This window comes from Pseudochaenichthys georgianus, unplaced genomic scaffold, assembly GCF_902827115.2.
Source record: "Pseudochaenichthys georgianus unplaced genomic scaffold, fPseGeo1.2 scaffold_657_arrow_ctg1, whole genome shotgun sequence".
NCBI lineage: Eukaryota > Metazoa > Chordata > Actinopteri > Perciformes > Channichthyidae > Pseudochaenichthys > Pseudochaenichthys georgianus.
The window spans coordinates 75,696-86,686 of NW_027263212.1; the positions used below are offsets into that span (position 1 = coordinate 75,696).

The following is a 10,991-nucleotide window of genomic DNA, read 5'->3' on the forward strand; positions in this document are numbered from 1 at the left end:
AAAATCACTCCTAGCTCCCTTATTACTTATCCTAGCTGCACATCGTTTATGATCGCAAGGAGACACAGAATCTAACGGTGCCCACCTCAACACTGAAAGATACAAACTCGCGAGGTTATCAACAAAAACGTACATCAAAACAAGTGGGGCTAGGTAGCCTACTAACATACGCCAGGCTTACCTTCCTCATTGTCTGGTCTAATCTGGTCTTCAATGGCATTACAACGATAAAAACGATGATGTAGTTAATCCATAGGTTAATATCCAATGGGGCTGTGTCCCCTTTGAAATGTTCTGATAATCTATAAGCAATACAACTGCAATTCTGTTATCTGCTGTCCGCTCTGTGCTCCGTGCGCTCTGGGTCCTGCAATACCATCCATTGAACACCTAGTCCAGCAATACTAGCCTTTTTAGGGCTATTTTCGACAGATGAGCGTGTGTATGCCAGTTTAATTAGTTGAGCTATAGAACACCCCCAATTCTCTATTGTACGTCATAATAATAGCTACCATTTAGTTTGGACGCGATTGCGTTAATTAATAAGGTCACACTGTGTCAGTAAATACATGTGTGAGCTAGTAATCTGGTAGTGCTGCAATATGTACCTCTCTCTCGGCAGCTGAAACAACTCGTTTGGTGGCTCGAACTTCACGTTTGTTGACACTGTCATTGTCTTGCGCGGCCGACGTGCTGGGACGGTCGGAGTTCCCGACTGCATACGTTGAGAAATCGAATATTGTGGGAACAGATCCTGGCTTCAAATCCAATGTTTTGTATTGAACCAGGCATCCAGACTGGACTTTGAGCAGCTTCTCATCCTTTAGTGGCAGCCTATGGAAATGTACTTCTTCCTTCTTCGTATAAAATCCATTTGTGCAGCCTGGGGCAATACAATAAACTCCTGACGACGACCGTTTTCTTGTAATGTAAACTACTGGTGCATAGCACGCCATGTTGTTTGTTATTGAGCTTTGGCCCAGGAAGCCGTACCCAATCAGTGACGTCAATGGAAAAGTCCCGGAGCAATGGAAACGCCCATGGTCATTAGGCACGTATTTCAAAAAGTAAATTCGCGTATCTCGATCGTTTACATTGGAAATAGACTAGATAAATACATTTCCTAATGGGAATATTGTCGCATGGAAAGCAGTTTGAAAAGTGTTTCCATTTCCCTTTAATACATGCTCTCCGACTATATTTTGCATAGCCCTCCACTTTAAAGTATTACACGCTGTAGTTTGCGATGTATTCTCATATTATCATTGTCCCAAGTGTTTTCGTTTTTCAGCTGTTAAGGTTCATTGTCTTGTTACATTTAAATGTGGTGTAAATCCATTTTTTAATTCTTAATTGTTTGGCAATACATTTGATTTTGATTCTGATTCAAAGATTCTCACAGATAGTGGAACACACTTTGTTAATATTATGGCTCGGGTCCTTCGGAGTTGCCTTAGCAGAGCTCTCATTGTTGTGGTCCTTTTTTTTTAATGTGTGTCTGCGGGAAAAAAACGGGAGTACCCGGCGTAAACCCATACCGGCTTGGGAACATCACGCCGCCTCTTCATTTATAAATATAAGTATCACATTATATTGATCATATATATTTACAAACAAATAATCGGCCATGATTACAGCGAAAACAGTCACATCCAAAACGCTGATGCCAACTCACAGAGCTACCTTCAGTAGACCCTGAGCACAACGACGCCACAAACTTCCGGTCCCCGAGCCTCAGCAACGAGGACTCTGGTCATTTTTTTTCATGTGTGTGTCTGCGGGAAAAAACGGGAGCACCCGGCGTAAACCCGTCTCTTCATTTATAAATATAAATGATCAATACATCTCACGTTATATTGATCATTTCTATTTATAAACAAATAATTGAGCTAAAGATGTTTAGTAGGGAGGGGGTGCTACATGCATGAAGTCGCAGAAGGACGTTAGCAGGCTGCTTACGTAGCTTGACTGGCTGCCGTTACAGTCTGAGTTGAAGGCATCCAGCGATGCGAGAATGATACCACCGGTGACAGTCACTAAAGCGCCGACACCAACTTGCAGAGCAAATCTTAGTGGACCTTTAGGACGATAACGCCACACACTTCTGGTCTCATCCTCATCAAGTGGAGACTCTGGGATGTCCCCTTCTTTCTTTGTTGTTCGGTCCTCCTGAATCAAGATGTGCGTCCTTGACTCTTCCAGTTGCTTCTGAAGATCTTCCACAACTCTTTTCAGGATTTCATATTCCTCGTGTTCTTTCTCTGTCAGAGCCTGAAGTCTAACCAGCTCATCGGCATGGCTCTTATCTTGCTCATTCCGAAATACTACCATCTCCTGAACATCGTTCAGTGCTTGTCTCAACTGTTCTAGCCCTGCCTGTTCGTGTGCTCTCACAGAGTCAAGTTCAGCAGTAATGTTGGCATTCGTCGCACTCAAAGCCAATCTCTCCTCTTCCAGCTTTCTTGTGTTTTGAATATTTGTCTCACTGCTTTCTCTTAACTCCACCTGATGAGAAGCAGTCACTGACTCCACCATCTTGTGTATCTTTTCAGCAGTGTCCCCTTCTTTCTTTGTTCTTAGGTCCTCCTGAATCAAGATGTGCGTCCTTGACTCTTCCAGTTGCTTCTGAAGATCTTCCACGACTTTTTTCAGGATTTCCTTTTCTTCATTTTCTTTCTCTGTCAGAGCCTGAAGTCTAACCAGCTCATCGGCATGGCTCTTATCTTGCTCATTCCGAAATACTACCATCTCCTGAACATCGTTCAGTGCTTGTCTCAACTGTTCTAGCCCTGCCTGTTCGTGTGCTCTCACAGAGTCAAGTTCAGCAGTAATGTTGGCATTCGTCGCACTCAAAGCCAATCTCTCCTCTTCCAGCTTTCTTGTGTTTTGAATATTTGTCTCACTGCTTTCTCTTAACTCCACCTGATGAGAAGCAGTCACTGACTCCACCATCTTGTGTATCTTTTCAGCAGTGTCCCCTTCTTTCTTTGTTCTTAGGTCCTCCTGAATCAAGATGTGCGTCCTTGACTCTTCCAGTTGCTTCTGAAGATCTTCCACGACTTTTTTCAGGATTTCCTTTTCTTCATTTTCTTTCTCTGTCAGAGCCTGAAGTCTAACCAGCTCATCGGCATGGCTCTTATCTTGCTCATTCCGAAATACTACCATCTCCTGAACATCGTTCAGTGCTTGTCTCAACTGTTCTAGCCCTGCCTGTTGGTGTGCTCTCACAGAGTCAAGTTCAGCAGTAATGTTGGCATTCGTCGCACTCAAAGCCAATCTCTCCTCTTCTAGCTTTCTTGTGTTTTGAATATTTGTCTCACTGCTTTCTCTTAACTCCACCTGATGAGAGGCAGTCACTGACTCCACCATCTTGTGTATCTTTTCAGCAGTGTCCCCTTCTTTCTTTGTTCTTAGGTCCTCCTGAATCAAGATGTGCGTCCTTGACTCTTCCAGTTGCTTCTGAAGATCTTCAACTACTTTTTTCAGGATTTCATATTCCTCGTGTTCTTTCTCTGTCAGAGCCTGAAGTCTAACCAGCTCATCGGCATGGCTCTTATCTTGCTCATTCCGAAATACTACCATCTCCTGAACATCGTTCAGAGCTTGTCTCAACTGTTCTAGCCCTGCCTGTTTGTGTGCTCTCACAGAGTCAAGTTCAGCAGTAATGTTGGCATTCGTCGCACTCAAAGCCAATCTCTCCTCTTCCAGCTTTCTTGTATTTTGAATATTTATCTCACTGCTTTCTCTTAACTCCACCTGATGAGAGGCAGTCACTGACTCCACCATCTTGTGTATCTTTTCAGCAGTGTCCTCTTCTTTCTTTGTTCTTAGGTCCTCCTGAATCAAGATGTGCGTCCTTGACTCTTCCAGTTGCTTCTGAAGATCTTCAACGACTTTTTTCAGGATTTCATATTCCTCGTGTTCTTTCTCTGTCAGAGCCTGAAGTCTAACCAGCTCATCGGCATGGCTCTTATCTTGCTCATTCCGAAATACTACCATCTCCTGAACATCGTTCAGAGCTTGTCTCAACTGTTCTAGCCCTGCCTGTTTGTGTGCTCTCACAGAGTCAAGTTCAGCAGTAATGTTGGCATTCGTCGCACTCAAAGCCAATCTCTCCTCTTCCAGCTTTCTTGTATTTTGGATATTTATCTCACTGCTTTCTCTTAACTCCACCTGATGAGAGGCAGTCACTGACTCCACCATCTTGTGTATCTTTTCAGCAGTGTCCTCTTCTTTCTTTGTTCTTAGGTCCTCCTGAATCAAGATGTGCGTCCTTGACTCTTCCAGTTGCTTCTGAAGATCTTCAACGACTTTTTTCAGGATTTCATATTCCTCGTGTTCTTTCTCTGTCAGAGCCTGAAGTCTAACCAGCTCATCGGCATGGCTCTTATCTTGCTCATTCCGAAATACTACCATCTCCTGAACATCGTTCAGAGCTTGTCTCAACTGTTCTAGCCCTGCCTGTTTGTGTGCTCTCACAGAGTCAAGTTCAGCAGTAATGTTGGCATTCGTCGCACTCAAAGCCAATCTCTCCTCTTCCAGCTTTCTTGTGTTTTGGATATTTATCTCACTGCTTTCTCTTAACTCCACCTGATGAGAGGCAGTCACTGACTCCACCATCTTGTGTATCTTTTCAGCAGTGTCCCCTTCTTTCTTTGTTCTTAGGTCCTCCTGAATCAAGATGTGCGTCCTTGACTCTTCCAGTTGCTTCTGAAGATCTTCCACGACTCTTTTCAGGATTTCCTTTTCTTCATTTTCTTTCTCTGTCAGAGCCTGAAGTCTAACCAGCTCCTCTGCATGGCTCTTATCTTGCTCATTCCGAAATACTACCATATCCTGAACATCGTTCAGAGCTTGTCTCAACTGTTCTAGCCCTGCCTGTTGGTGTGCTCTCACAGAGTCAAGTTCAGCAGTAATGTTGGCATTCGTCACACTCAAAGCCAATCTCTCCTCTTCCAGCTTTCTTGTGTTTTGAATATTTGTCTCACTGCTTTCTCTTAACTCCACCTGATGAGAAGCAGTCACTGACTCCACCATCTTGTGTATCTTTTCAGCAGTGTCCCCTTCTTTCTTTGTTCGTAGGTCCTCCTGAATCAAGATGTGCGTCCTTGACTCTTCCAGTTGCTTCTGAAGATCTTCAACGACTTTTTTCAGGATTTCATATTCCTCGTGTTCTTTCTCTGTCAGAGCCTGAAGTCTAACCAGCTCATCGGCATGGCTCTTATCTTGCTCATTCCGAAATACTACCATCTCCTGAACATCGTTCAGAGCTTGTCTCAACTGTTCTAGCCCTGCCTGTTTGTGTGCTCTCGCAGAGTCAAGTTCAGCAGTAATAATTGTATTCGTCGCACTCAAAGCCAATCTCTCCTCTTCCAGCTTTCTTGTGTTTTGGATATTTGTCTCACTGCTTTCTCTTAACTCCACCTGATGAGAGGCAGTCACTGACTCCACCATCTTGTGTATCTTTTCAGCAGTGTCCCCTTCTTTCTTTGTTCTTAGGTCCTCCTGAATCAAGATGTGCGTCCTTGACTCTTCCAGTTGCTTCTGAAGATCTTCCACGACTCTTTTCAGGATTTCCTTTTCTTCCTCTGTCAGAGCCTGAAGTCTAACCAGCTCATCTGCATGGCTCTTATCTTGCTCATTCCGAAATACTACCATATCCTGAACATCGTTCAGTGCTTGTCTCAACTGTTCTAGCCCTGCCTGTTCGTGTGCTCTCACAGAGTCAAGTTCAGCAGTAATGTTGGCATTCGTCGCACTCAAAGCCAATCTCTCCTCTTCCAGCTTTCTTGTGTTTTGGATATTTGTCTCACTGCTTTCTCTTAACTCCACCTGATGAGAGGCAGTCACTGACTCCACCATCTTGTGTATCTTTTCAGCAGTGTCCTCTTCTTTCTTTGTTCTTAGGTCCTCCTGAATCAAGATGTGCGTCCTTGACTCTTCCAGTTGCTTCTGAAGATCTTCAATGACTTTTTTCAGGATTTCATATTCCTCGTGTTCTTTCTCTGTCAGAGCCTGAAGTCTAACCAGCTCATCGGCATGGCTCTTATCTTGCTCATTCCGAAATACTACCATCTCCTGAACATCGTTCAGTGCTTGTCTCAACTGTTCTAGCCCTGCCTGTTGGTGTGCTCTCACAGAGTCAAGTTCAGCAGTAATGTTGGCATTCGTCGCACTCAAAGCCAATCTCTCCTCTTCTAGCTTTCTTGTGTTTTGAATATTTGTCTCACTGCTTTCTCTTAACTCCACCTGATGAGAGGCAGTCACTGACTCCACCATCTTGTGTATCTTTTCAGCAGTGTCCCCTTCTTTCTTTGTTCTTAGGTCCTCCTGAATCAAGATGTGCGTCCTTGACTCTTCCAGTTGCTTCTGAAGATCTTCAACTACTTTTTTCAGGATTTCATATTCCTCGTGTTCTTTCTCTGTCAGAGCCTGAAGTCTAACCAGCTCATCGGCATGGCTCTTATCTTGCTCATTCCGAAATACTACCATCTCCTGAACATCGTTCAGAGCTTGTCTCAACTGTTCTAGCCCTGCCTGTTTGTGTGCTCTCACAGAGTCAAGTTCAGCAGTAATGTTGGCATTCGTCGCACTCAAAGCCAATCTCTCCTCTTCCAGCTTTCTTGTGTTTTGGATATTTATCTCACTGCTTTCTCTTAACTCCACCTGATGAGAGGCAGTCACTGACTCCACCATCTTGTGTATCTTTTCAGCAGTGTCCCCTTCTTTCTTTGTTCTTAGGTCCTCCTGAATCAAGATGTGCGTCCTTGACTCTTCCAGTTGCTTCTGAAGATCTTCAACGACTTTTTTCAGGATTTCATATTCCTCGTGTTCTTTCTCTGTCAGAGCCTGAAGTCTAACCAGCTCATCGGCATGGCTCTTATCTTGCTCATTCCGAAATACTACCATCTCCTGAACATCGTTCAGAGCTTGTCTCAACTGTTCTAGCCCTGCCTGTTTGTGTGCTCTCGCAGAGTCAAGTTCAGCAGTAATAATTGTATTCGTCGCACTCAAAGCCAATCTCTCCTCTTCCAGCTTTCTTGTGTTTTGGATATTTGTCTCACTGCTTTCTCTTAACTCCACCTGATGAGAGGCAGTCACTGACTCCACCATCTTGTGTATCTTTTCAGCAGTGTCCTCTTCTTTCTTTGTTCTTAGGTCCTCCTGAATCAAGATGTGCGTCCTTGACTCTTCCAGTTGCTTCTGAAGATCTTCCACAACTTTTTTCAGGATTTCCTTTTCTTCATTTTCTTTCTCTGTCAGAGCCTGAAGTCTAACCAGCTCATCTGCATGGCTCTTATCTTGCTCATTCCGAAATACTACCATCTCCTGAACATCGTTCAGTGCTTGTCTCAACCGTTCTAGCCCTGCCTGTTTGTGTGCTCTCACAGAGTCAAGTTCAGCAGTAATGTTGGCATTCGTCGCACTCAAAGCCAATCTCTCCTCTTCTAGTTTTGCTAAATCCCTAGAACTTTCCTCCCTCACTTCACTTAACTTCAAGTTAAGTGATGTTATAACTGATTCCAACAGCTCATGTACCCTCTCATTCTCATCCCTGATCTCGACCATATTTTCTTCCTCATTTTTCAACATTGTAGTAATATCGCACTGTTGAATGTCGAATATGCTGAGCTTTTGATGGGACCTTTCCTGACTCGTACAGGGATGTCCTCCTCTCTGTATCTCTTTATGAGAGGGCAGGAATGTAACTGTGTCTACCAGGACTTCCTCCTGCTTATGAACCCTTTCTGCGTAATATTTCGCCACGCTTGCTTTTTCCTCCACACGAAGAGTCAAAACATGGTCAAACATGTCCACGAGTCGTTCACACACTTTTCCAGGAAGCCTTTGTGAGGGCCCCGGAGGCTCCTCAGGCATATACATGCAATTTGGGTCCTTTTCTTCTCTAACGCAAAGGGCATCCTGGGTATCTTGAGACAGCTCATTACTTTCCATGATGTCTCTGATAGCGCTCAAACCCCTTCCAATAACAACAACAAAAATATTCTAAAACCAATGCAGTTAAAGGTAATTCTGGGTATGGTCTGTTCGTCCTCCAACACCAAAACTAATCTATGTTGGATCCTGATGTGGCTACAAGGGGTGCAGTAGTCTTTCTAATGAGAAGGAAATGGTGTACCTTTGCTCATGCTGGCCTATTTACCTTGGAATGGCGTGATGTCATGCGACGGCGTGCCTTTGATCATCTAATGATGTCATGCCATTCTATGCATGCCTTGCATGGCGTGATGTCAGTGCATCCTACATACATGCCTTGCATCACGTGATGTCATGGCATTCTACTACCTGCCTTGCAGCAGACAGCTTCGCCATCATGGTTTTTTTTTTTCTTTTTTTAACATACGTGTAAAGGAAAGAATGAATGGAACCGTAGTTACAGCCGTAACTATCGTTGTATTTCGTCCCTACTGACCGCCAGAGGGTGAGGAGTGGCAACATTGACCCGGTTCAACCTGGAGAATGTGCCAGAAGCCGCCCACGACGCGTGGCGCAGATGGTCTCAAGGGGCACCCCTCTTAGGGCAGCCCACAATGTTGAGATGCTTCTTGTATAGTGGCATCTCACCCCTGATGGCGGGGGGCGGCCACTGGCCCCATAGGCATGTGTGATGGTATCAACCACCCAGTGGGACAGCCGCTGCTTAGAGAGAGCACGACCCTTCCTAGTGCCGCCATGGCAAACGAAGAGCTGCTCTGACTGCCGTATACAGGCCGTAGCATCAATATACGCCCTCAGGGCACGCACAGGGCACAGCAACTCAGGTGTGCCGCTCTCCTGTGGAATGTTAAAGCATGCCAGCTGGATGGGCCAATTGGAGTGGGCTAGTGGAAGCACCTTGGGCAGGAAGGCCACATTCAGCCAGAGGGCAACACCCGAGCCATCGGAGTTCCACCGCAGGAAGTTATTGCTTACGGAGAGGGCATGAAGCTCTCCGACTCGCTTCCCTGAGGTTATGGCAAGCAGAAATGCTGCCTTCAGGGACAGCCACTTAAGCCCGACCTGGGCCAAGGGCTCGAAGGGAGGAGATGATAGGGCATCCAGCACTAGGGGCAGGTCCCAAGCCGGAGCCCTTGGGGTAACAGGGGGACGCTGCCGTAGAGCCCCTCTCAGAAAGAGGGACACCAACCTGTGGCGCCCCACTGTGGCGCCCTCGACTCCGACATGTCGGGCAGAGATAGCAGCCATATACACCTTCAAAGTGGAGTGAGAACGTCCACCATCCAGAAGGGACTGCAGGAACTCTAAAATGGTGGCCACAGAGCAATGCCCCGGATTCTCAGCCTTACTCACACACCAGTGGGACAGGAGCTTCCTTTTGCACTCATACTGTACTCGAGTGGACGGAGCTCTGGCCTTCAGGATAGTTTCCCTGACAGATGCCGTGACACCACTCAACAGTGGGTTGGGCCTCGCAGATGCCAAGCCGAGAGCTGAAGGCGGCGAGGGTCGGGATGCCAGATCTGACCCTTGAGCTGTGACAGGAGGTCCTTCCTGTCGGGGAGACGCCATGGTGGGCGGCCGCAGAGACTGCACAGCAGTGGGAACCAGACTCTCCTCGGCCAGCAGGGGGCAACTAGAAGGAGCCTGTGCCCCTGAGTAAGGACCCTCTGAAGCGTCTGAAGTATCAGAGGCAGTGGCGGGAAGGCATACAGGAGAATGTCCGGCCAGTCGTGCGCCAGAGCATCCTGACCCAATGGGCTGGTCACCTCCGTCCAGGAGAACCAGAGGGGGCAGTTCCTCGACTCTTCCGAGGCAAAGAGGTCCACCTCGGCCCTTCCGAAAAGGCTCCAAATGGTCTCCACCCCCTCCGGGTGAAGCCTCCACTCCCCCGGCGGAGGCTTGTGCCGTGAGAGGAAATCTGCGACCTGATTCAGCTCCTGGTAGAAAGACTGCCCGCAGACTGGCGAGGCGGGGGAGCGCCCAAGGCAAGAGGCTCTTTGAAACCCGGAGCAGCTGTGCGGACCTGGTGCCCCCCTGGTGGTTGATTTGGGCAACGGCGGACATGTTGTCCGAACGAACGAGCACATGCCTGCCCGCCAGTTGGGGTGAAAAGTCCATGAGTGCGAGCAACACAGCCCGAAGCTCCAGCACATTGATATGGCGTGCACCTTCCTCCACTGACCCTGAACAGTTCCGCCCTGCCACGCGGCACCCCACCCCGAGAGACACGCATCCACAGTGACAGTCTCCCGGCGGGAAGGGAAGGGATGGCGCCCATGGGCACACCCCTCCAGCCCTGTCCCTCCAGCGGGACAGAGAGTGGAGGCACCGCTGAGACACCCTGACTCTCTTGTGCCACTTGGCGTCCGAGTGAAGGCTGTTCAGCCACATCTGCATGGGGCGCAGTGACAGCAGGCCTAAGGGCACGACGGCTGAGGCAGCTCCCGACATGTGATTCCCGGCATGCTAGCCCCCTGCCTCCCAATTCCCAACCTGACACCATACGTCTCGGTGTGTTCTGTCTGGAGTCAGCCCCTGCTTCTTCCCCATTTCCTGCTCCTGTCCAGGACCCGTTCTTGGGTGCTCGTCTGGCTTTTGGAGTCGAAAGTCCAGGGTAGCAACCCGAGCCCCAGAAGCCATGCTTTGGGCTCCAGGACCGGCCCACACAGCCATGGTACCGGCCCCAGTTCAGGCCCCAGCAGCCATGGTACCGGCCCCAGTTCCGGCCCCTGCTGCCATGTTTCTGGCTCCAGGTTCGGCTCCTGTACTGGCTCCCCAGCCGACGCCAGCCCCCCGTGTCATGTCAGTGGTTCGGCCCACTCCAGCCCCTCGTCACCTGATGGCTCTCCGGCCGACGCCAGCTCCCCGTGTCCTAACGACGTACCGGCCGACTCCAGCACTTCGTCTCCTGTTGGCTCTCCGGCCGACGCCAGCTCCCTGTGTCCTGTCGGCATTTCGGCCGACGCCAGCTCCCCGTGTTCTGTCGGCGTACCGACCGACACAAGTACCCTCTCAAGTTACCTCTCAAG

General features: G+C 48.1%; 1 protein-coding gene across 1 annotated transcript; it reads right to left on the reverse strand.

The window, feature by feature from the left end:
- Positions 1–1,526: 1,526 nt before the first annotated feature.
- On the reverse strand, positions 1,527–8,095 carry LOC117443685 (trichohyalin-like). Its single transcript, XM_034079588.1, has one exon. It carries the CDS (start codon positions 7,954–7,956, stop codon positions 1,900–1,902), a length of 6,057 nt encoding a protein of 2,018 aa, XP_033935479.1. The 5' UTR covers positions 7,957–8,095; the 3' UTR covers positions 1,527–1,899.
- Positions 8,096–10,991: the final 2,896 nt, after the last annotated feature.